Genomic DNA, 26452 nt, shown 5'->3' with positions numbered 1-26452 from the left:
AGGTGCTGCCCTTTGTATGCTTATTTGTATGCTTTTATTCATGGTTATTAGCATATAATAAAAACATTTTCAAAAGATACTCAGACCTTAGAAAACACTAGGACTTTGCTGGGCTCCTAGAGTCAGAGCTGGCAGGGTCCTCAGAGGCTGTCTAGTCCAACACCTTCACTTCGCAGATGAGGAAACTGAGGCCCAAGGTGGGTAGCCGACTTGTCCAAAATCACATTGCTAGTAAGTATTGGAGGCAGAATTTGATCCTGAATTTGGAGTCCTCAGATTCTTTCTACCTACCACGTTGCCTCCTTCCATAGGGAAGCTGCATAACCCCCATTTTATAGATAAGAGGAGAGAAGGGTCTTGCCTACAGCAACCCCATCCGGGTAGAAGAGAGACCTGAACCCGTCTTGGCTGCCAGTGCCAGGCTCTCTTCCCTCTGTCCCTTGCACTGCCTGGATCCCTGGCAACAGTAGTTGGTGACTCACAGGCTGGGAGAGATCCTGGGAGGGGGAGTGATTCTGGTGGCTGCAGTGTCCTTCCCAAGGTTGCGGCAGGCAAAGTGTCACAAGGGGCAGGCGCAAAGACTCAGAATGTTCAACTGAGATGAATTTCAGAGAACATCTGCTCCAATCACCTGGTGACTCAGTAGATGGAGCCCTGGGCCTGCAGTCACGAAGACCTGAGTTCAGATCCAGCCTCAGAAACTTTTTGGCTGTGCATCCCTGAGCAAGCTACTTACTCTCTGTCTGCCTCAATTTCCTTAACTGTAAAATGGGGATAACAATAGCATCTACCTTACAGGGTCGTGGGGACTATATTGGTAAAGTATCAGCATTGGGCCTGGTATACAGTAGGTACTTAATAAATGCTTTTTTCCTTCCTTTCTTTTATTCAAAGCATATACCCTGTTTGGCATACCCTCAGAAAGTGGCCATCTGGCCTCTCCTTAAAGACTGTCAGTGGCTATCTGACTGGAGACAGTTTGTGATAGGCTCACCATTCCATGTGGTCCCCGCGTCCTTCCTTCCGGGTACCTTCAGAAGCACCACTGACTGTCGTCAGCTCTGGCCTAGCGTCAAAGCTCTCGGCCTCAGAGCCATAGGGGTCGGGGTCATAATCATAGAAGTAGTAGGCGATGTCCGATGGTGGCTGTACTGGGCCCTCTGCAGCTTCAAGGGAAGGAAAGAGTCACAAGCTCCAAACAGGAAATACAGACTGACTGTCTAGGAAGCCGGGGTTCTTGGGGGCTGACGGCACAGGACAGACCTGGAGCTGCCTCCCTACAACCGCAGATGCTCAAAGCAAGAAGGGACCTTAGAGGATGCTACAAAATCCCTGCTAAGTGCTCATTCAGCTTCTACTTCAATACCTCTAGTGATGGGGAGCTCTAGCTCTGCCCATCTGGACCCATGTGACCATGGGCAAGTCACTGAATCTCTCTGGGCCTTAGTTTCCACAACCGAGGTGGTCTAGATAGCCTCTATGGTCCCTGCCAGGTCTGAATCCTATGGTTCCAAGAATTCATCAATTGTCAATGCCTTTCCTACACTGGTGCCCAGCATGAATAAACAAGCATTTATTAAGCACTTACTATGTGCCAGGCACCGTGCTAGACCTTCACACACACACACACACACACACACACACACACACACACACACATACCAGGCCTGCCCTCAAGGAGCTTCCATTCTAAAAGGGGTGGCCAGGGAAGGGAGCGTTGCTTGGGGGAATTAAACATAAGCCCCCAGATGGAACTCAGTGAGGGCAGAAAACAGAAGGACTTGCTTTGTACATGGAGCAAAAAGAAGACGGAGATGATTCTAAAGTTTCTAGCTGGGGATACTGGGGAAACGGTGACAAATGAAGAAAATGGGAAGACTGGTTTGTGGAGAAGAATGTAGTGAGCTCAAAGGTCACCAGTAATAATATGAGTTCACAGAGGGATTAATGCTTTCAGAGCATCTTCCTAAAAACAATCCTGTAAAGTATGCCTTGTTAAGTATGATTAACCTGGCACATAGTAGGTGCTTAATAAATGTTTATTGATAAAATGAAGAAACTAAGGCTTAGAGGTCTCATGTCTTGACTGAAGTCACACAACCAGTATCTAAGGCAGAATTTGAACCCAGGTCTTTTCTGATGTCAAGCCCAGGCCACTTATCCCCTACAAACATTCTCCATGCCCTCTCTGGAGCTCATGATGCTCATGGTCACTGCTTCCCACTAGAAAGGAGTACAGCTTCCTCTAAGCTTCAAAGATACCACGTTCTCCTGGATTTTCTTCTCTATCTCCTTTGCTGGCTCTTCCTCCTCTTCCTGACTCCTCAAAAAGGGCCTGTTCTTAGGCCTCTTATCTTCCCTGTGTGCTTTCCCCTTTACAATCTAACCTCATTCACTCTTGTGCCCTCCATCCATACATCTCCCTGTGGCTCCCAAACCTCTATTTTCACAGAGGCAGATTGGCACCTCCAGCTGTCTCAGGGACATCTCCACCTGAACGCTCGCCAGGACCTCAGATTCAACATGTCCCATACATGCCTGGTTATGTTCCCCCTCTTTCCCTTCAGAGTTCCCTATTCATGTCTCTGGTACCCCTGGATGTAAAACCTTGAGATTATCTTGGACTCTTCCCCTCCCACACTTCTCGTATTCAATCAGTTGTCAAGCTCTGCTACCTGCTCGTCTTTGCGTCTACACCTGTGATTTCAGTGGGGTGAGGAACTCTCCCCCTCCCAACACCCATTGGTGATTTCCCTGCAATTTTGAGTCTCAAGAGCTGCCAGAAGGATTGAGAAGTAAAGTACTTTGCCCGGTTGAAGAGTTAATGGGTGTTACAAGTGAGACTCAACCCGGATGATCCTGACTCTGCAGCCACTTTTCCCCTCCCTCTCTGTGTAGAGACCCTCACTATGTCTGCCTGGATCCCAACAGCCTCCAAAGAGCCTTTTAGCCTCACTTGCTCCCCACTCCAGTCCATCCTTCACACCCTGCCAGAAAGAAGCATCTTTCTGTACAGATCTGCTCACATCCCTCTTCTCCTCAGAAGCCTTCCATGGCTGCCTAGTGTTTACAGAGATTTACAGAGAGCACGTCTCCCTCCCTTAGCTCAGCAGTCTCAGGGCACAGTACTTCCCAGCCTTTTCTTACACTGCTACCCTCCAGGTACTCTATGCACCAGATGGAATGTGTGCCCCTCTCCCACCTACACCCTTGTCCTGCTTCCGTGAGGCTCTCTTCCCCGCCTACTCATCATGTATTTTACTTTTACTTTTAGATGATTGATTCATGCTTAAATTAAATATTTATTGGTATTCTCTGCTTCCCTGTCACCTTCTCTACTTTCCTGTCACTTCCCCACTTCCCACCACAGACCCCATCCCTCCAATCTAATCTTCTTCAACAGCAGCAGCAGCAACAAGAACAGTAGAAACAGTAACAGCAGCAACAGCAACAAGAAGAACAGTAGAAACAGTAACAGCAGCAGCAACAACCATAAAATAGATTTCAAGCTGGGAAGGCCCTCAGAAGTCATCTGGTCCAATATCTCTATTTTACAGAGGGGAAAGCTGAGGCCTTGGTAGTTATGTGACTTCCTCAAGGTCCCACACACAAGGCTCTGGAGAGCTGTGCTCTTCCCACTGTGCGACCTGCCAAATCACCATGTCTGCAGGTATCTGGATGCCTCATGGGGCACCCATTGCTCCCCCTTTCTGCTGAGAGTTAGGAGGCACACTTCATGGTCAGTCCTCTGATGTCACTATTCTTAGTCGTCCTTGAAAGCCCAAGTCAAACTAGACTTTTCCAATGTGTTTCACGTGATATGAGATCTCAGTCGTCTCTTGCTTCTGAGGCTCACCTATTGGACTTTGCCCAGTCACTTCAGTGACCTCGGCTTTAAAATGAGGGGATGGGAGTAGCCGGCCTCCAAAGTTCTTTCTCTCTGTACATAGGTCATTCTGTGATCCCAGATTGTGAGTTCTGTGAGGGCAGGGATGGTGCCTTCTCTAAACCAGGCATGTCCTCCAGTGGCCAGCACAGGGCTCTGTACTCAGAAAGTGCTTACTATTTGCTAAATTAAATTTGCATTGTGGAAAGAATGGTGGATTTGGAATGAGAAGACCTGGGTTTGAATTTTATGAGCTGCTTCTCCGTGAGCCTTAGCTTCCTCATGTGCAAAATGAGGAGGTTAGATGACCCTCCAATGCCTTTCAGAATCTCTCTCGGCTCTAAATTTTAATGACTGTCTGACCTGCATTAAATTAGGAACATGGATAGAAGTGAGGCAGCCGTGTGGGACCTAGAGTGCTGGTCAGAGATCAGGGCTGGAGATGTAGCTCTAGGAAGCCTCAGCTTAAAACAGAGGCATGCCTGAATCCAGGGAGGGAGATGAGCGCTCCTCTATGCAGAGGGTGTAGAGGGGCAGAAGGGCAGGGTGCTGAGGACGGAGTTCTGGGAGGCACCCACAGCCAAAGGGAGCAGGCGGATAGAAGCCCACAAAGGAGACTGAGAAGGAACAGTCTGAGAAGTAGGAGAAGGGACAGGAAAGAGCACCCTCATGGAAGGCTTGGACAGAGTCACCAGAAACATAGGGAAAAAATGAGGACCAAAGAAACAATGCTGGCTTTGGCAAGAACAAGTACCCTGATGCTATCTGCAGCTGAGAGCCTTGGGAAGACAGCTCCAGATCTGCCCTGGGCTGGAAAACAGACTGTGGCCAGCACCAGGCAGAACCAAAGAGCTTCCTGCCCATCTTTCCTCTCTCTCACTCACAGGAGGATCCTAAAACAGAATGGATTGTCTCTGGACATGGGGAGCCCCCAGTCTCTAGACATCTTTCAGTGGTGGCTTGTCTTGTCAGGGATATTAGAGAGGATATTCCTGTTCTGATAGAAGTGGTACTAGGCAGCCTGTGAGGCTAATTCCAACTCTGAGACTCATTTTATAGATAGGGAAACTGAGGATCAGAGAGAAGTGCCTTGCCTGTGGCCACACAATTTGTTAAGTGGCACTGTTGGAACATGAACTTGGGCCTCCTGGCTCCTGGTCCAGCATAATTCCCACCATACTTTGTTAGAGAAATCAAGCACGAGTCTGAGGGCTCTGATAAAACTATGAAATTATGACGGCCTTACAAAAAAGTCATCCACTCCTGTTTCTCAGGCCCCAGCGTCCCAGCTCACGATGAGAGCAGCCTCCCAGGAATAGGCCATGGCATCCTGCTTTACTCTCAGGGATTCATCGAGTTGCAGACACAATTGAAGCTGCAGGTGGTGGATGCCCGGGTATCGGTCTTGGCTTTGTCATGAGGTGGCCTTGGGGTAAGTCCTTGCCCTTCTCTGGGAGCTATAAAATGAGCAGGTGACCCCTAAAGTCCTTTCCAACTAACCACACTGTGATTTTAAGAGGTGATGGGTGACCCACATTCCCAGGATCAGAAAACAAGTAGAATCATGGGAGTTTAGAGGCTTGGGTTCTAGTTTCTATCTGCTTCTACCTTGTGGAATGACTCTGGATTTAGTAGGGAGAATACTGGACTGGGAGTTAGGAGACTTGATTTTGAATATAGCACTTCCAATTTCTAGATGCAATTAAAAAATAACGTTTTAAGGTTGGCTAAGCACTTTGCATATGTTATTCAATTTAATCTTCACAATAACCCTGTCCTTTTACTATCTCCACTCTACAGATGGGCAAACTGAGGCAGAGAAGGCTAAATGACTTGCCTAGGGCCACACAGCTATTAAATGTCAGAGGCAGGATCCAACTCAGTTCTTCCTGTCTCCAGGTCCAGTGTTCTATGTACTGTATCACATAGTTGTCTACATGATCTTGGATAAGTCTCCTCCTGCCTCTGGATCTTGGTTTCTTCCACTACAGATTGAGGGTGTTGAATTAAATTTTTGCTCAGGTCCTTTCTCTAAGCTCTGGCAGTCTGTGCTCTAAGGGTACTTGCCAATGCTAACATTCTTACCTGGGTTATTAGCTCTTCCAACTGGCCATTCTGGTCCTCATATCTTACCTCATAGCTGCCAAAATATCTTCCGTCTCATCTCACTTGCTTTGGTTTTGTTTGTGCAACTAACTTAAAGTCCCATCATCTTCCCTTCTCCCACAAATCCTCTAAGGGGAGAGAAATGGTGCTCCCACTGAATCTTGACCTCTTTCTGTAGGCTTGCTAGGGGCTAAGGCCCCTACCTGGACATAGGTCTCTTCCACTACGGGAGAGTGTGAATGAGGCCTGAGGTTTCACTGTATGAGTGTGCGGCTGAGGCTAGAGGCAGGTGGGAGAGTGGGAGGGGCTCTGAAGAGGAGCCAAGAAATGAAAGGCCAAGAAACCCAGCTCCTAACCTTGGTCCTGCCACCTCAAGCCCACCGCAGCTTTCTGACGCCTCCATCATGTACTCATTCATTCATTCACCAGCTATTTACTGAATTCCCACAATGTACCGGCACTGTACACAGGAGTACAAATAGTTCCTACTCTCAAGAAGCTCCAAGTAAATGTGGTAGGGAAGCTAGAACATATTTATATATATAACTTCATATGATGGCACACTGACAGAATTCCAGGCCCTAAGATAGATGAGGTCACATCTGGTTGTGAGAATGAGGAACAGCTTCTTGGAGGAGGTAATGATCAGCTTTTGTTGGGGAGAGATGAGTAGGGAGGTCATTCTAGGCAGAAGGAACAGGGTAAACAAGGACACAAGAGCGGGAAAAGAAGGGGCATTGTCTAGGGAGAGGGACATCCACTTTGAATGAAACATCAGGTAATGTGTGCAAAGTGATAAGCCGGGGTCAGGTCAAGTCCAGGATTGGGGCTCTGGAGCTCCTGTGGGAAGTATCTGAGCAGGAATGAGATATGACCAGAGGTGAACATTTGGGGGATGATTCTGACAGCCTGTGGACTGTGGGGGGATAGACTGGAAGCAAGGAGGCCAGTGGCAGCAGGCTGGCCTTAAGGGAGTAAGGGCCCGAGTAGAAAGAACAAGATGGAGGGGAGTGACCAGGGACAGAGGCAGGATCAACAGGGCTTGGTGACTAATTGGAAAAGGAGTATGGGGGGTGAAGTTGGAAATGCCTCTGACTGACAGAGGAAGGGAGGTCACGAGGAACAGCTGTGGGACAAAGATAATGAGTTTCACTTTGAACATGTGCAGTTTAAAGCATCAGTGTGGCATCCAAATGGAGATATTCAGCAGAAAGCTGGAAATCTGGGTTTTAGCCTGAAGAAGAGAAAATGGCTGCACATAAAGATTTGAGAGTCCGAATCAAGGGCATGAGAATGGATAAGACTGTGAAGGCCAAGTGTGTAGAGACAGAGGTGGCTGAGAACAGTGACAGGAGAGTGACCGAAGGAGGGAGGAGGAAAAGATAGATTGTGCAATATCTTTGTGGTTGTTCAGTCACTTTTCAGTTGTGTCTGACTCTTGGTGACCCCATTTGGGGTTTTCTTGGTAAAGACACCAGAGTGGTTTATCATTTCCTTCTGCAACTCATTTTACAGATGAGGAAACTGAGGCAAACAGGGTGAAGTGACTTGCTCAGGGTCACACAGATAGTAAATGTCATCTGGATTTGAACTTAACGAAGAGTCTTCCTGACTCCAGGCTCAGCGCTATATCCACTGCGCCACCCAGTGTGCAATATTATAGGATCATAGTATATTTGAGGTGAAGGAAGCTTTCCCATAACCTAGTTCTAGTCCCTTGGGTTACAGGCAACTTAGAACCCAAGGAAAGAGTTGCTTTATGTGTAAAATGAAGGGGTGGATCTTTAATAGCAAAAACTCACTTTTTTCTGGGGCTGCTGGATGGCGCCATAGTGCACAGACCGCTGGGAATAAAATAGGAAGGACCTGAGTTCAAATATGACATCAGACACTTACTATCTGTTTGACCCTGGGCAAATCACTTAACCCTGTTTGCCTCAGTTTCCTCATCTGTAAAATGAGCTGGAGAAGGAAATGGCAAACCACTCCAGTATCTTTGCCAAGAAAACCCAAAATGGGGTCACAGAGATTTGGACAGGACTGAACAACGTGTTTTTTTTTTCTAGCACTTTCAGGCTACAGAGCACAAAGCAATCTTGGGAAGTGGCTAGTGAGGATGAGACTGAGATCCAGAGTGGAGAAGGGCCAAAGGTATGATTGGAGCTCAGGTCTCCTCTCTGCCTCCAAGGCTAATGCTCTCGTGACTCCACTCAAGCACTTTCTCTGTTTCCTTTCAGCTTTGCCATCGCCTGGTCTATGTTCTAAGATCCATTCCAGTGCTAACACTCCATGTTCTATTATTTCCAGGCCCCTTACAGCTCTGACACTCCAGGAGAGCACTAAGACCCAGCCTTTCTGGGGAAGAGGATGGAAGACAGCCTTGAGGAACTGGAGCAAATTGGACCATTTGGTCATCACTTGAAGACTGAAGGTGACTCGTATGAATAGATGTAAAGTGAACAGAACCAGGAAAACAATCTATAAAACAATTACATTGTAAAGATTCAAGGATTCTGATCAACCCAGTGACCAACCATGATTCCAGAGCGGGATGATGAAGCCTGCTGCCCACCTCTGGACGGACAGGTGATAGGCCATCAGGGTACAAACTGAGACATACATTTCTGGACTTGGCCAATGTGGGAATTTGTTTTTGCTTGACCATGCATATTTGTTACACCAACATAGTGTTTCTTTTTTAGTGGAGGAGGGAAAAATGGGAGAGAACATAGATTTTTGTTAACTGGAAAAAAAATCAAAATTCAAAAGAAAAGTTGAACTTCCCAGATCTTGGAAAAGACTAGGTACTTCTCTGAAAGGCCCCCTTTGGAAGTAGAACTTAGCAGGACATTCCAGATCACAAGGACTTTTAGGAAGTCAGACACGGCTTCCCAACCCGGGTGGTGGGGAAAGAAAGTGGAAAAAAGCCAGGCATTTACTTGCAGTGCAGTGGGCTGCAGATGCCTGCTCGATCCTGGTGCTGTTTCTGCAGGCGGCCACCTCCATCTGACAATGGTTTTGGTATATGACTCCATCAGATCCGCACACAGGGTCTCCATCATAGCCGCAGTCCCGAGAGCACAGGCACTGTTCAAAGGCCTCCTCAGCCAGGCAGCCTGGGACGTTGTTGCACGGACCATTGTGAACCAGACCTAAAACAGTAGCAGGCAATGGTCTGGGGAGAGAATGACTGAGGCAGGCAGAGTCTTGGAGGGTGCTTACCCTTTCTTGAGGTTCCCTGTAGGACTCTCAAAGGAAGACAAAGTCAGCCCAAAGGGCTGGGGAGAAGGACTTGAAGAGACCCTGCTAGCTTGTCCCTGGAAATCCATCCTGGGAGAGTGCAGGGGTGTCAGTATGGTAGGGGGAGGTGTTCCAAGCCACTCTAGGTTATTCGGTATTCCTACCCAATTCCCTATCCCAGGCCACACAATCAGCTTTTCCAGACTTTCTCTTCTTTCCTCAAATCTCCCCATCCCTCCTTCTACCTCAGCTGAGGACCTCACCATTTGTCATGAACAATCTTCTCCATTTCTCTTTCTCTCAAAGCCCTCAATACCATCTCCCACCATCCCCTCATTTCCGGCAGTGTCAGACAGTGACGTGACCCTTCTCCTTGCCAAGGTGAAGCCCTCTGTATCTGTGCCCTTGATCTCGATCCCTTCTATCTCCTCCCTCAGTCATTCCCCGCCCCCCTCATCATTTTGTGCCCAACGCTCAGCATGGGGCACCAACATGTTCAGGGCTTTCAGTCATTTCAGTCATGCCTTGGCAAAGATATTGCCATTTCTTCTCCAGTTCATTTTATAGATGAGGAAACTAAGGTAAACAGGGGTAAATGTCTTGCCCCGGGTCACTCAGCTAGTAAGCGGTCAGATTTGAACTCATTAAGATGAGTCTGCCTGATTCCAAGCCCAGTACTTTATCTGCTGTGTCACCTTAATTAAATTATCCTGGTTCTTATTTCTATTTTTTTTTGAGAGGGGGAGGCAAAGCAGTTGGGGTTACGTGACTTGCCCAAGGTCACACAGCTAGGGTGTCGAGTGTCTGAGGCCAGATTTGAACTCAGGTCCTCCTGACTCCAGGGCCAGTGCTCTACTCACTGCACTACCTAGCTGCCCCTGGTTCTTATTTCTAAATTAGAATATTCTATCATCTCTAATAAATGAGCCCTTAGAAAACTTGTTCTTTTGACTTGGATTTTGTGGACAGAGGTGGGTAGAAGAGAAAGAGGAAAGGAGGTACTATAAGTGAGTGCCCAAACCCAGGGGCAGCAGAGGGAGTGGGGAAGGTAATCAGGAACCAAGGGTGGCAGCGCTGTTAACCAGGAGAACCAGGGAGTTCCAGGAGGCACACACTACTTTCGGCTGGGGTTCAGTGATTCGTGAAGCCTTAGAAACCAGTGAAAAGAATAAGCCCTCAGTCCGAAGGCAAAGATCCCCTGAATGAGCTCCAAGCAAAGGGGCCAGCGTCCTGGAAATCTGACTGTTATTTATGGACGCTTAAGACCCATGAGATGATTCCTTTGTAGATGGTGGCGGTGATATCAGTGGTGAAGATGATGGTGCCAGGGATTGTGGAGGTGATTATGAGAGTGGTGATGAGACAGCCAGATGTCAGAGGGGACAGAGTGACAGACTTGGAGCCAGGAAGACCTCAGCTTGAAACCTGTCTCAGACACTTATTAGCCATGCGACCCTGGGCAAGTCACTTAACCTCAGTCTGCCTCAGCTCCCTCATCTTTAAAATGGGCATAACAACAGTACTAACTTCAGAGGATGGTTGTAATGAGCAGACAAGATAATGCACGTGAAGCTCTACGCAAACCTTAAAGCGCTTATGCGCAGGCTATATACCAGTGTGATGATTGTACTGACTGGCAGTGATGATGGGGTTGGTGATGATCACAATGGTGATAGCTTTCCCTTTTGGAAGAAAGTTGTAATTTATTTTATTTTTATTTTTGCTATCCTAAGGCGTGGGTGTAGAGGATTCCTGCATTGGTCAGGGTTACACTAGATGACCTCGGGAGTCTCTTCCAATTCTGAAATTCTAGAATTCTATAATGTATTTCAATTCTGTGTTTCATAGGGCAGAGCAAGCCAGATGTGGGGAGAAAAATGTTGACATCTTAACAGGTTCTCAGCTGGGGTTCAGACTGACTTGGGTTGAAAGCCTCAAGGCACTTGTTGTTACTGAGTCATTTTTCAGTTGTGTTCAACTCTTTGTGACCCCATTTGGGGTTTTCTTGGCAAAGATACTGGAGTGGTTTGCCATTTCCTTCTCCAGCTCATTTTACAGATGAGGAAACTGAGGCAAACAGGGTGAAGTGACTTGCCCAGGGTCACACAGCTAGTGTCTGAGGCTGGATTTGAACTCAGGTCTTCCTGACTCCAGGCTCAGCACTCTGTCTACTGAGCCACCTAGCCACTCATCTTGGTCCTCCCCAAGTAAAGTAGTTGTATCCTTGCCAAGCCCCAGAAACTTACCAGGTCCTTGACTGGCTGAACTTTCCACCTCATTGCAAGTGGGCCCATCACACAGTTCCCTGGCCAGGGGGCTGCTTTCACTGACATTATAGAAGCGGGTTGCTTCAAATGCTACATGGAGAGAAAGCAGACAAGGTTAGGACTGCTCAGAGCAGCAGCAGCCGGAGCTCAGGGAGCTATAGGGGGTCTGCCCTTTCAAGGACGAGGGCCTACCTGGCTCATAGTAGTCATACACAGTGATGGGCATGGGGGCAGTCTTCCCAACAATGTACTCTCGGAAGGCCTGGAATCTCACACAGGTCAAGCACTGGCTTGGAATCTATAGAAACACAGTGTAAGGTTAGCTCTAGCTGTCTGGCTCTAGACCCGACTGCATGGTTAGAGAGCACACGGAGAAAGCAGAGAGGGGGTAAGAAATGCCCAAGACTTCAGAAAAGAGAGATAAACCAGATCTCGTTTTCCCCAAGGGAGAGGGTTTCTATTTCTTATTGTTAAAAAAAATCAGCACTAAGCAGACACAAACAATCAAGGAGTGACACGCTTGGGGATCTGGAGTCTAAAGCTTATAGAATCTCGTCTACAGGTCTCCATTTCCCTGTTCGTAATCACGTCAATATTTCAAGGTTCTCTGATTTAACTGCGAGGGGGCTCCACATAAGCAGATCCCAAAGCCACCGGGGCCTTAGCTGCTAGTCTTCCTGGATCTCTGACAATGAGGAAATTCATCCTCTATTAGCCAACTTTCTGTTCGTGATTCAATTCAATTCGAAGCCTACTGTCTACAAGGAAATGTACCAGAAGAGGGAAGGAAGGCTCCTGCCTGCAAGGAGATTCCGTCTGTTGAGGGGCATAAAAACAAGCGCAGATAAGTAAACACTGTGATCTAAAGAGGAAGACAATTCTCTTAAACGGGGAGATCTGGCACAGCATCAGCATATGACAGGCCAAGTCTGGGGACCAGTCAGTGGGCCGGTTTGGCTAGACCAGAAACGTGCATAAATAGGAATAATCTGAAGCATGTTTGGAAAGCTAGGCTGAAGCCAAACTGTGAAAGTCCTTAAACACCAGGGTGAGGAACTTATATTTTATTCTTGAGGCAACAGGGGATAATATTTGTATTTTCTGAGTGAGAGTGTGACACGGTCCCTTAGGCGGGGCTTGATTTCAGCATCTGATGGAGGATGGATTGGGGAGGAAGAACCTGGAAGCTGGAAAAGCAATGAGGAGGTTGCTACAGTGATAGGTGTTGGAACCAGGGTATGTCATGGGAGCAGAGAGAAGGGGAACTTATATGAGAGAGGTGATGGTGGGAGACCAGACAAGACTTGGCAAACGGCTTTGATATGGAGGTTCAGGAAGAAAGAAAAGTCCAGGATGACTAAAGAGGTTAACAACCTAGGGAACCGGGAGGATGCTAGTATCACCAACAGAAATGGATATCAGGGACATGAGCAAAGTTTGGAGGGGAAGATATGTTCTGGATGTGCCTATGGGACATTCAGGAAGAGATGTTTTTCTAAGCCTATGGTTTCCAGTTTTTCCTTTAGGACTCTCATAATTATATTTTTTCCTATCCACATTTTGTCCAATCCAGCTGCTTCTCCTATCCTTGTTCGCTTTTGTACCGTTATTTTTTTCTCTATAAGCACATCCAGTACTGGGATGTTAGGGTCTCAGAGTGGTGATTCCACTGTCCTTGATGGTGAAAAGTTTGTTATAGTAATTACAGATTTTTTTCCATCTAAAAAAATAATTGTTCTCCTTTAATTTTTGTCCTTGAATGCCCTTGGAATGACTTTGCTTAGTTGGATCTGATAAAGCACGGATTATAATTCTGTACTCCCTATCTCATAGGGTTTTGAGGGGACCCAATGAGACACAATATAAGTGATTTTTAACTGTAAAATGTTACATCAATGTGAAACTATTATTGTACTACAAACTCATCTTTCATTCCATTTGCTAGTGGTCTCTGTTTACTCAAGCTTTCTTATATTTAACTATCTGTGAAAATATTATATTGGACAGTAAGTACACTTTATAAGGTAAGCTCCTGGAGGCAGGAAGTCTCCTTTTTAACTTTGTAGGCACCCAGCACTGAGATTAAGAACCAGCACTGCTACACATGGAACAAATGTTAGAAGCATTGAACCGAATGTACACAGCACTTTGATCTTCCCATGTCAAGTTGTTTTTGCTGTCTCACAATACCCTTGCGACATTGACAGAGTAGATAGGTTTGTATTATCTCCACTTGACAGATGGGGAAAAAACCCCAGAATCTGACACGGCTGGTGGCACAACAAACAGAGTACTGGCACAGGATCAGGAAGATCTGAGTTAAAATCCAGTCTCAGGCACTTAGCAGCTGTGTGACCCTGGGTAAGTCACTTAACCTCTGTTTGTTTCAGTGTCCTCGTCTGTAAAATAGGGATGATAATATCACCTAAGGCTGTTATGGGGAATCAAATGAGATATTATTTGTAAAGCGCTTTGTATAGTATAGCCTGGTGCAAAGCAAACACCACATAAATGTTAGTTCTTATTATTACGATCATAGAAGTCCAATGCCTTACCTTAGGAGAGTCAAAGCCAGTGATAATAATGACCCACATTTTTATAGCACTCCCAGTGAGACAGGTAGTACCATCACTGTTACACCCTTTTTACAGAGGAGGAAACTGAGGTGCTGATGTTACATGACTTACCCAGATTCACCAGTCTTAGCCTGGACTCAAAGCCAGGGTTAGTGGAAAGAAGACTGCATTTGGAGTCAGAAAGCCTGCCTTCTAACACCAACCTCTGACTGACATTTGCAAATCGCAGAATGTGAATGGAGCTTCATTCCTTAAATTTCTTTAAATTCAATTTCATTTTCAGTTCCTAATTCTCTCCCTCCCTCTCCCAATGAGAAGGCAAGAAAAACAAAACCTATTCCCCCCATGTCATGGGCTGTTGTGGGCAAAGATAGTGGAGCTCTCTGGGGAGACAGGCTGAGGAATTGTGATCGATTACCTCATCAAAATAGAAAAGGACTTTCCTTCCTTCAACTTCATATCTTTTGAGTCCAATCTGCTTGTTCATCAATAACTGCAAAAAAAACCCACAAAAGGTTAAGGTTGATTTGCATTCCCTGCCGGGGGATAAGGATGCCGTGCAGAAGGGGGTGCAGCTGGGGGAGAATGTCCCTGAGCCCCAGCCATAATGTGACCCCTACACACGGGATTCATTCGCAGACTGCTGGAGTCACAAACCCTCTGGACTGGAGGGGCCCCAGGAGCCACCAAGCCTTTTCCTGAAGACTGGAACATTTGCCTTCCTCTGGTCCTGCGGCAAGGTCGCTAATGGGAGCTCGGCAACCACAGGTGCCATATCTTTTGGTCCCCTGAGCAGCCATTCACCTGGGCCAGGCAACAAGCTCATGAGGGTCCTAAGCTAGGGGGCCTCTTACCCATGGTTCTGCTGTTTCCCCCTCTCTCTGGACCAGAACCCTGAGAAGACTAAATCATGTGTGAATGACTTCTGTGCATGACAGAGTTCCTGTCCCTCTTTGATCTTCCCCTTGTCTCCTTTACAGCGACAAAAGCCCTTTTTGTTTCTTAAAGCCTTCACTCAGCAATAGCTGGGCTTTTGGGTACATCCTCCACCCCTCCTCTCCCTGCTCACATCTTCTGTCCATCTCACCGTGTCTTTTATATATCTAAGTTGGTCATGGAGTTCCCCATAGAGCCACATCAGGCTCTTTAGCTGACTCCCCTCTTTCTTCCTCACCAGAAGAATTTCTGTCTCATCAGAATTACATTCTCAAGAGCTTCTCATTCTTCCAGGTCTGCCTTCCCTTATGAAGTTTTAGGTCACTGGATCCTTTCTCTGAACCCTTTAAAATCTAGGATGCACATTAGATTATACCTGGCTTTTCTCTCTTCTAGAATGAATTTTAAGATGGAGAGATCACTTCTTCCCAAGATTTCAGTTATTTTTGCTTTACTGCTTTTATAATAGAGACAGTTTCCATTTGAAACTAAGCCTGCCTGGGAGTTAGCATATTCACTCACTCCCAGAGGAGCTACAAGATTTCTAAGGCTGCCCCTCAGTGCAAATGATCAGCAAAAACTGGGCCAAGACACTTTTTCCTCTCCTCAACTGGTTCTTACTGAGCAGCTCTAAGTGCCCAACTTTGTCTTGGTTACTGCTGGTAGATTCTAGAGGAGAAGAGTAGGCCTGACCATCAGGAAGCTTACAGTCTAGTTGAGGACACAAAACTCATGAACACAAACACTAAAATACTACACATGGCAGGGGGAGAGGATCAGGGGTCAAGAAACATGGGTCCAGTCCTCTGTCCTGACGTGGGAGCACTGAGATGACAGGCAAGTCACTTCATATATCTGGGCCTCGCTTTTCTCATTTGTAAGAGGAGGGCTTTGGTTCAGACCATCCAAAGTTCCTTCCAGTTGTAACATTTTCTGAATGCTATGGTTGAGTGTCAGGGACCAACCAAGGCTGGAAGGCCAATTCAGATGGGCACTGCTAGACTGAGTTTGTCTTCACAGCTTTGTGACCACTTGCTTCCCTAGACTGGTATGCATGCTGTGGGGAGGGACCAATCTCAAGGGAACCAGATATGCCCTCCATATACCACGGAGAGGCCTTGGGAGAAGAAGGTCTACAACAAAATATGGCCCAGTACCGCCCATTCTTTATAAATGTCTCCCCTGCCAGCAACACCCCCATTTCTTACAGAGATGCTCACTGTCAATCACCGAACACTACTGCCACTATGATGCTTTCCATCTCAAGCCTTCCCATAACCAAACAATACACAGCAGAGCCTGGGAGCACGGCTCTAGGGCTGGAAAGGGTCATCTAGCTCCAAATTCCTCACTCTACAGGTGAGGGAACTGAAGACTGGGCAGGCTAAATGTTGTACAAAGTTGTAAGTAGTTAGCATCAGAAGCGGGATTTGATAAGACAGCCCCTGTCCTCCTAGAACTCACAGCCGAGTAAGGGGATAAGACACAAAACCAGATAACTACAGGACACATTATTACGTGATGGAGGGATTGGAGAGTTGTAAAAACGAAGTGCTGTGTGAGGCCCAAAGAGAAGCCTGTTATTGACTGGGAGCATCAAGGAAGGCTCTGTGGAGGAGGTGGCATTGGGCCATGGCTTCATGAATTCAATAGGCCAAGAGACATCAGCATTCCTAAGCCCTGCAGTGGACCCAGTGGCAAAATCCACTCTCCCAGTATGCTGGCAGATGTAGATTGTTGGAAGTCCCAAGAAGACAAGACTCACGCGTTAGAATACTCAGGGTAGGCCTCATGGAGGAGCTGGGACTGATGGAGGAGGTGGGCTGCAATTAGGCCTCAGAGGATGGAATGGATTTTGGAGAGAAGCAGAGGAAAGTATACTTTAGTCCTGGCCCAAATAAGAGGGCCTTTCAGAAAGATTCCCAAAGCAGAAACGCCTCCTTCACGGTGTCAGCTCCTATGTCCCCCACAAAGCATTCACAGAAGTGACGTACAACTATGTACTACTGTTTCCAAAAGGTGACCACAGGCTCCTGATGGCTGCTGCTCATGTACTGTGCCTAATGCCAGCAAACATCCTGTCCCTAGCTGACTCCGGGTGCCCATAAAGGATAAGGGAGGAGTCTCAGACAGTCCCTGTAACTCCTAGGAATGTAGCCATTTCCTTATAAATGTCAGGGCAATGAGCCAGACCCACATGGAGCCTAGAGAGAACCAGGTACTTCCATGGTACAGAATGAATGTGGCCACGAGGCAGCCAAGCCTGCCTTTCCCACATTATGATCTTATGAATTCCCGGTTGAGACACAGCTATAAAAGCTGCTGCCACATGTCCTTCTTTCACCATCATTAATGAGCAAGCAAGAATTTTACCTCTCCCAGGAATTAGGCAGGATGGGGTAACTGTCCTTGTGACTAGGGGTCCCTGCAGGGAGAGGCCATTCCTCAGCACACACCCTATCTCTGATGAGCTGGAAGGCTGAAACCCCTGGGAAGGACTTTGGCCAGCTGAAGCCACATTTTCTTGGGGATGCTCAATGTTGTCAGTACATGGTCACATCAGGAGGATTTGTGGAGTGCCAGGGGCCAGCAGACTCATCATTAAGACACCAAGGCTCTCCAGATAGTGGGAAAGCCCCCTGCCCACATTCTACCTGGTGACAGAGACACAAAAGATGCAGAGACAGGGAGAGAGACAAACAAAAAGAAAAAGGCAGAGACAAAGACAGTGAAAAAAGGTGGGGGAGAGGAAGAAGAGAGAGAGAGAAGAAGAGGGGGAAAGGGAGAGAAGGAGAGAGAGGAGAGGGAGGGAGGAAGAGAGTTGGAGGGGGGAAGAGAGGGAGTGGGAAAGGGAGAGGAGGGGAGAGAGAGACAGGAGAGAGAAAGAGAGAGAGAAGAATCTAACAAATCCAACAAGAAGCCAGTATGGAAGTGGATGGAGCTCCAGAGAACGGGGCCCTTTCCTAGGGTATGACCTCACAGGGAGCTTCAGGCCTCAAAGTCAATACCAGGAGGTCCAAGCCCCTGAGCTATGTCAGGGGTGTGAGATTCGTCATGCTGGAAGAACTCTTGTGATTTTAGATCTTGAGCAGTCAAATTCCTCCCCTTTGGTAAAAGAAGTTCCAATCTCGGGAATACATGGAGGGTGGGCTATCTATGGCCTATGTCACTCTTGGGAGCTCTGCCTCTTACATGGTAGAAGAAGATACAGCATCTCCAGAGGATGGTGACCAGTATGGTGAAGAGCCTGGAAATCACGTCAGGAGAGGAGAAGGGTCTCGAGAAGAAAAACCTTAGGGAGATAAATGTCAGCTGTCTTCAAGTATTGGAAGGTCTGTTATACGGAAGAGGGATGAGATGTGGGTTTGCTCCAGAGGGTGGCACCGGGAACCATAGGGGCAAATCACCAGGTGGCCAATTTTGAGCACTGTGCAACAATGCGATGGGCTGGGCTGCCTTGGCATAAGACAGTGAGTTCTCCATCCAGCCCTGGCATCTTTGGGCAGAGGCTGCAGGAGGCTGGTCTAGCCGGCCTCTGGGATGTGGCATCTCTGTCCTTCTGCCCATGTTTCCTATGCTTGTGATGTCTTTCTTGCTGTTCAGTTCCTACACATTCTTTAAGGCCCAGCTCCGATGCCCCTCTCTAGGTCCCTCAGCCCATCCCTCCTTGGACCACACCCAGCATTTTCTTTGCTTTCTCTTCTTGGTTTAGGGGTTGCCTCGAGCTCCATTCATTCATTTGCACCCAGTGCTTACAGGCTCAAATCCAAATTGCTTAGCATGGCACTTGAAACCCTGTAGGATCTCCCCAACCTGACTTTCTAGTTATCTCCTCTACAAATCCTCCATTTCACAGCTAAACTGGTTGATTTCCTGAACAATCCATGAACATTCTTCCTCCCTTAATGCGCCCCATTTCCCCCTCTGAAATGATTCCTCCCCCATCTTCTCTCCCTAGACATTCTTCAAGGTGTGCACTGAGAAATGGCCTCTCTCTGGGGGGCCCCTGAGTCACAAGGACAGTGGCCTCAGCCCTGCCTGGTTCCTGGGGGAGGTAAAACTCACGCTCGCTCATTAATGATGGTGAAAGAAGACCGTGAGGCAGCAGCTTTTACAGCTGTGCCTTGAGAGAGAATTCATAAGCTCCTAAGTCCCACCTCCTCTAGGGCCCAGGAATCCCTCTAGGCCTATCTGTCCTCCTCATCCAGTACTTGTCATTTTAATCTTTTTGCTTATTTGGTATTCCCATCAAGACTCTGCATTCCTAAAGGATGTCCCTTTAGGAAGCTTTTGATGTAGGTAGGTGGCATGGTGGTCAGAGCCCTGGGCCTGGAGTCAGGAAGAACTGAATTCAAATTCAGCCTCTGATAATTACTAGTTGTGCAACCATGGTGGGGATACTTAACCTCTGTCTACCTACATTTCCTGAACTGTAAAATGGGGATAATAACTGCACCTGCCTACCGGGGTTGTCGTGAGGATCAAATGATAATATCTAAGGTTCTTAGCACCATGCCTGGCACATAGTAGGTGCTTTATAGCGCTTGTTTCTTTCCTCCTTTTCATCCCTATGCCCTGCATCATGTACAGAGTAAGTGTTCAGTAACACTCTTTGACTTGAGCTCCAATACCTTTCTTTTATCCAGAGTAGAAGGTCACCCCGAGCAGAACTCTGGGGAGCCCAGCACAGAGCTCTTGGGGGCTACTCAGGGTTACTCTGCAGGACGATGTGCTTTGTACGTCTGCTTGCCAGGGCAACGACTGGGATATTCACCCAGAGAGAAAAAAAAAGGGGGGGGTGGCAAAAATTCCAAGACACAGAGCCTCCATTTAAATGCAATCCAGATGTTGGAGATGGTACAGACCCCTAAGAAGCCATAAACAGCTCCTGTGAGAGCATGTTGGCTCTTTAGTGTTTCCAAATGTATATCATATAATTACTGTAATCCATGCACAGTAATGAACTCAGCCTGGGTTCTGTGATAGAAATGTGCTAATTGGATTTAAAATATCTGTCAATCCACTTGAAAATAAATGGTTCTTAGCAATTGAGGTTTTTTGTTTTGTTTTATTTTAAATCCCTAATTGCCAATATCCTGGAACCTTGCCATGTACCTTTTACCTTTGTGCACTCACCCAGAGGGCCCCATGAGGTGTTTTAGCACCAGCTCAATATCTTACCTGCTCCAGGCTTTCAAGGTCAGCTCGGAAACCTGAGAAGAGAGGGACCTCCAGAACAGCCATGTTTGAGGATCCAGAATGAAGCCACCTTCCCAAGAAAAAGAAAAATATATTTAGGATCAAATGTCCCCACAAACAGTGATTAGGCACTTGCTGGTTTCTTGTTCTTTGATATCAAATGCCATATAGATAACACCATTAAAGCTTTTTTCATAGTAAAAAAAAAAAAAAAAGAGGCAGCCAGACTGCTTAGTGGATAGAGTGTTGGGCTTAGAGTCAGGAAGATCTGAGTTCAAATCTGGCCTCAGATACTTATTAGCTGTGTGACTTTGGGCAAGTCACTTTACCTCTGTTTCTCTTAATCCACTGGAGAAGGAAATCGCAAACCACTCTAGTATCTTTGCCAAGAAAGCCCCATGGACAGTATGGTCCATGGGGTCAAGAAGAGTTAGACATGACTGAACAACAAAAATGCATAAAAAACACAAAGCTTCAATAAAAAAAGAAAAGCAAGCCAGGTTCTCAAGACTACAGAAACTTGGGCTGTAACTCAGTCCCGGTGACCCAAAGATAGGCCAACAGCTCCCAAGGTTAGAGATTTGCTGAGAGTGTCCATTTCAGTTTCATCAAGTTCCCAAACTGAAATCCAAACCAGGTAGAGAAGAAACAAAGAAGGAAAACTCTTTGAGGGGATTATTGGGGGAATATCCCAGCAGCAAGAAAGAGGGTGAGATTGGGTATACTGCACAGACTTGGAAGTCCCAGAATCTCAGAATTTTTAGAGTTGGATCTAGTTGGATCCATAGCTCAAAAACAATCCCCATTATAACATACCCAATGAGTGGTCATCTAGCTTCTACCTGAAGAACTCCATTGAAGGCCAAAGTACTGAGGGAAGGGAAGGGGTGGGAATGAGCATTTACATAATGGCCACTATGTGCCAGGTACTATGCTAAATATTCTTTTTAAAGCAAATATCTCATTTGATCCGCCTCCTCAGGCAACTCCTTTTCATTTTTGAACAGTTCTAATTGTTAGGAAGTTGTTCCTGACGCAAAACCTAACTCTGCTTCTTTTCAACTTTGATCTATTGGTCCTGTTTTTTCTCTTTGGAGGTGAAAAAGAATAAGTCCAATCTGTCTTCCACACGAACTCCCTTCAAATGTCGTCTCCCCCGCCAGGTATTCTCTTTTCTAGGCTAAACCTCTCTGGTCTCTCTAATCCTCATACGACATGGGCTCATGGCTTTTCCCCACCCTGGTAACCCTAATCTGGACGTTTTCCAGCTTATCAATATATTTTCTAAACTGTAGTAGCCAGACCTGAACGCAGTACTCCAGATGAGGTCTGACCATGGAAGAGCAGAGAGACCACCACTTCTTTACTCCTCGAAGGTCTGACTCCCTCAGTGTAAACCAAGATCACAGTAGTGTTTCTGGTTGTTTTATCACATTACTGACACTTGCGGTCCACTACAACCTCCAGATCTTTTTCATGCAAACAACTTGATTTAACCGTGTAACTTATGCTTTGTGAAGTCAGTTTTTTTAGTTCAAGTATAAGACTTTATATTTATCTAAATTAAATTTCATCTTATTAGATTCAGCTCAGTGTTCTGGCCTGTATACATCTTTATGTATTCTGTCATCTGTATTACAATTCTGTTATCTGGTGTGTTAGCTGTCCCTCCTAGCCTGATGTCATTTGCTATTTTGATAAGCATGTCCACTATGCCATTATCCAGGTCATTGATAAAAAATGTTAAACAGAACAGGAGAAGCGTAGATCCCTGAGGCCCTCCACTGGAGACGGCTCTTCAAAGCTGACATCAAACTATTAATGACTACTCTTGAAGTTTAACCAGTTCCAAACCTATACAACTGTGCTATTGTCTAGTCCACATCTCTCCATCTTCTCCATAAGAATGGCATGAGAAGTGAGGGGAGGATCTTGGGTTTCGCTTCCTTATGGGGAGCAGTTACTTAGCATGGTGTGGTGGAGAGAACTCTGAACTAGGAGTCAGGAGACCTGATTTGAAGTCCCAGCTCTTCTATGAAGAAGGCTGTGGGACCTCAGAAAAATTAGTTCTCCTCCCTGGGCCTCAGTTTTCCAATTTGAAGAATGAAGGGGTTAGAGTATATTTAATCCAACAAACACTTACTGCCTCCTATGGGCTAAGCACTGTGTTGGGCATTGGAGTAATTGGAGTGAAGACGAAAACAGACTGTTCTCAAGGAGCCTGTATTCTGGTAGGGGCCAGTTCTCTTCCAGTTCTGACACTCTGGGCACTTTATCCTCAGGCTCCCCACAGCTTTAGCATTCTAGGTTCTAGGTTCCTTTCTGGCCTTGACATTCCTTTTTATAGGGGTCCTTCCAGTTTTGACATTTTACGTTCTAGGTTTTCAGGTCCCTTAGAACACTGCTAATCTGCCTGAAGGCTCTTTCTAGCTGTAACATTAAGTCTACAAGGATGATGCTGAATCTTTCAAGTGTTGACAAGCTCTTTCCCCTTGCTGCCTATAAATGAAGGTGTAAGGTAATTAGGCACACAGGGGAGAAATGGAAAGAATAAGCAGTTTCAGGATAGAATCCATGAGGAGGCCTGGAAAACGTCATTCCTGTCACTGACTCAGGCTCAGTTCTTCCCTCTGGCAACTGGCAGGAACTGAAGCTTGTTCTCTCCAGGAGCCCTTGAACTGACTGGCTCTGCCCATTGGCACCTTTCAGTCTGCAAGGAGCTGGCTCTATGTGTACCCACGTGATCACAGCATCAGTGCAGGAAGGGAATCAACTCCCTCATTTTTCAGAGGAGTAAAACGCTCAGTGAGCCAGTGGTAAGCATGGCTTGGATTCCAAGGTCCTTTTAGCTAGAGGAGTGATTTAGAGTAACAACATTCACCAAACGATTTTGAAAAGTCCCAGGGAGCTGGGCTGGGGGCAGCTTTTTCTTTGCATGACTCTCCTAGCACTGAGGCTGAGGTCTCTGGGGTATTGCTGCCTTCCTTGAAAAGGCCTATAACCCAGGTGGCTGCCTTGCAGCAATGATGCCTTTCCGCAGTTATTTCCATAACTTCTGCCACGGGAATTGCCAGAGTGAAGACAGAGGTTTGAGACGAAGCCCAATTCAAGCAGATTGATGGCTTGTGAGAAGAAGGCGGGGAGAAAGGCAAAGGAAACCATATATTTTCTTTAATTGAACATACTTTTTCTTCTATTTCAAATTGTATTCATCTCTAACTAACCCGCTGAATAGGCTTTTAGATCTAGAAAGGACCTCAGAATGTAGAATACGGAATGTCAGGGCTGGAAGGGACCTTAGAACAGACAATGTCAAAGCTGGGAGGACCCTTAAGAGTATAAAATGTTAGAGCTGGGAGAGATCTTGGAAGACAGAGTTTTGGAACTATAAAGGACCTTGGATGATAGAACACAGAATGTCAGAACTCAGAGACATTTGAACATAGAACATAGGATCTCAAAGCTGTAAGGGACCTTAAACATAGAGAGGAGAATTGACTTACCCGAGGTCACACAGCTAATTAGTTGAACAACAAAGAGAGAAGATATATATGTATATATATATATATGTATGTATGTATATATATGTATATATATACACATATACATATAATATATATGTCTATATATATGTCTATTTATATATATATATATATACACGTGTGTATATCTATATATACACACGTATACACCCACACAACACACACACATTGGTCAGACTCTGCCAAATCAGGTATTTGAAGACATCACCATTGGAAGAGGCCCAACTAAATTCATTCTTAGTCAGGTACCAAGAGACATGAGGACTCTAAGGTCCCCTTGTCTTGTCTCACATGGCTGCCTCCAAACAGGTGGGTAGTCTTACTTATATAGCTGGCTAGCTGGCTAGGGGGCACAACGCTTTGGAAGCAGTGATCACTAAGAGCCAGCATGATTTCATTAAGAACAGGTAAGACTAAATTAAGCTTATTTCCTTTTTTTTCTGCTGAAATCTCACTACACCTAGAGTATTTCACTATAGCTCATCTTCCCCACTCCCAATACTGATATTACATCAAAGTTCAGAAAAGGTACCACTGACCCAGTAAATAGCAACAAAATAGGGACTAATAAAAGCTTTTCACAAGATATGTAGTACGGTGATGGACCTAGACTCCCATGGGATTTTAGTGTGCAAGTTCCTGTGATGGAGGCTTCTGGGGCAGTGGGGAGAAGGTGATCTTCTTTACACTCTCTGCTCCTGCTTCCCTTTGTGTCACCTGTTTCTCTATGGGGGGGGGTGGGGCTGAAGCCTTGAGGACACATGCGGCCCTCTAGGTCCTCAAGCACAACCCTTTGACTGAATCCAAACTTCACAGAACAAATCCCCTTAATAAAAAGATTTGTTCTGTAAAATTTGGACTCAGTCAAAAGGCTTCACCCAAGAACCTAGAAGACCACTGGTTCCCCACCCCTGCTCTAAGTGCATTCCCACCACTGGCTTCTCCATTAGACTCCCATCCAATTTGGCATTACTCTTGCTTTGCCTGTTCCTCCATGATGCCATCAATGTTTGTTTCATCCTTTGACTCAACTTCTCAAAGGTGAGCAAGATCAATGCTGGTACTTATAACTTGTATAAAGAAGTTCATGAACACATGAATAAATGAAAGTTTGTGTCCATCAGTTAAAAGACTCTTGCTCAGTAATAAATTTATGAAAACCAGAATCCCTCTCATTTGGATGGTCCTGTAGCACTGCCTAATTTGGAGCAATGCCAATTCCATATCTGCCTGGTTTTCTGCTGATCCCCCACTTCCAGCCCTGGGTGGCTCCTTACCTGGTGCATATTTCCAGGATCACTTTGTACTCTTGGTGGTCTTGATCAGATGCTGGGTCGTCATCATCTACAAGGGGCAAGTCCCTTTGAGGAGCTTCCAACTTCTTCGCTGGAGAGGCCAATCCAAGTGAGGGCTGAAAGCGGTGCCTCTCAGTTTTGGGTTCCTTGAGGTTCACAAAGAGCTGGAAAGCTGGCTTAGCAACTGGGTCAGGCACATTATAGGTTACATCAATCTGTACCAGCAAAGAAAATATATCATTTAGCCATCAAGAGCTCTGTGTGGAATCGGGGTAGCCTGCATTCAATATGGCCCCAGAGTCATGGACGCATGTCATCTCACAACTCTTAAAGGGCTAGAATTTAAGAATATCTCAAAAGACCAAGCTGCGTCATTACACAGGCCATTATCTTAAACCATAAAGCTCAGAAAATAGAGGGTAAAACATTTTTATTTCAAAGTAAAATTATAATACAATTTTTGTGTCAGTTGATGTGCCTGGCCCCTCTAGTGCTAATGTGGCCTAGGATAGCCTTAACATTTTTGGCTGCCATATCATCCTGTTGACGTATATTGAGTTTGTAATCCGCAAAACCCCCCAGTTTTATGCTATACACAAAGCTTCAGACTCAACTCAATGGGGAATACAAAAGCAAATATGAAACCAGCTGGTCTAGTTGAGAACAAAGATATTGACCCGCCAGCTGGTAATGTGGAGCGATTGGCATTGAGCCATGCACATCCTGCCTGGGGCCCCCTTGTGGACAAAGTATATTTTTGCAATTTATTTATTTTTGGTGGGGAGAGCTATCAGTCAGTATACGCACACTGGGTGGAAGGAGAACTTGATTGGCCTTGAATTGGCAGGGCTGCCATCATCCTAGGAGTTCCTAGAAGATAGTGAAGCCTGGAGGAATAACTACCAGTGGTCCTCAAAGAAAACTGGTAATTCAGAGCTCTGCTAGAAAGTGGGACATGGAGAGGTAGAGGGAGGGCGGATGAGGAAGAGAGAGAAGGAGAAACAGAGAAATAGAGGTCTCAGCTTCCTTTTCTCACCTGCATCAGGCAACAGCCTTCTCCCTTAGCGCTAACAAAGAGTCCTGTAGGAATACTAGGTATCTGCAGAAAGAGAGGAAACATGACTCTTATGATTCTTACTTAAGACACAGGAAAACACATTCCATGTAAAGACTCAGGGCCTATCTGACCCTATGTGTATTTATCACAGCCAGCTATGTGCCAATACTCCCCATCAAACAGCCTCCAGCACCCTCTGTGATGAATGATGCAACTGTAATTATGTCATCCTTAATTTATAAGTCAAGTGTGTCCACGCCTAGGGAAGGGCCTTGGAGAGAACAGCTCACAAGGTTTTGTGCATTATCAAGCTTAGCCTTCCCCTGACACAGGAGATGTTCCTTAGAG

The 26452-nt window shown here is 46.2% G+C and overlaps 1 protein-coding gene across 1 annotated transcript in view; it reads right to left on the bottom strand.

The window, feature by feature from the left end:
* Positions 1-26452, bottom strand: part of CPAMD8 (C3 and PZP like alpha-2-macroglobulin domain containing 8) — a 161272-nt gene that overhangs the window by 1863 nt on the left and 132957 nt on the right. The window contains exons 34-41 of the mRNA XM_036734810.1: positions 26084-26146; positions 25030-25262; positions 20193-20280; positions 14494-14568; positions 11692-11797; positions 11479-11589; positions 8932-9144; positions 995-1166 (exon numbers count right to left, since the gene is read on the bottom strand). Of these exons, the coding sequence (XP_036590705.1) occupies positions 995-1166; positions 8932-9144; positions 11479-11589; positions 11692-11797; positions 14494-14568; positions 20193-20280; positions 25030-25262; positions 26084-26146 (1061 nt within the window). The remainder of the gene's footprint in view (positions 1-994; positions 1167-8931; positions 9145-11478; positions 11590-11691; positions 11798-14493; positions 14569-20192; positions 20281-25029; positions 25263-26083; positions 26147-26452) is intronic.

This window comes from Trichosurus vulpecula, chromosome 1 (assembly GCF_011100635.1).
Source record: "Trichosurus vulpecula isolate mTriVul1 chromosome 1, mTriVul1.pri, whole genome shotgun sequence".
Taxonomy (NCBI): domain Eukaryota; kingdom Metazoa; phylum Chordata; class Mammalia; order Diprotodontia; family Phalangeridae; genus Trichosurus; species Trichosurus vulpecula.
Note: the sequence above shows the minus strand (reverse complement) of the source record. Positions and strands in the feature narration are given on the sequence as shown.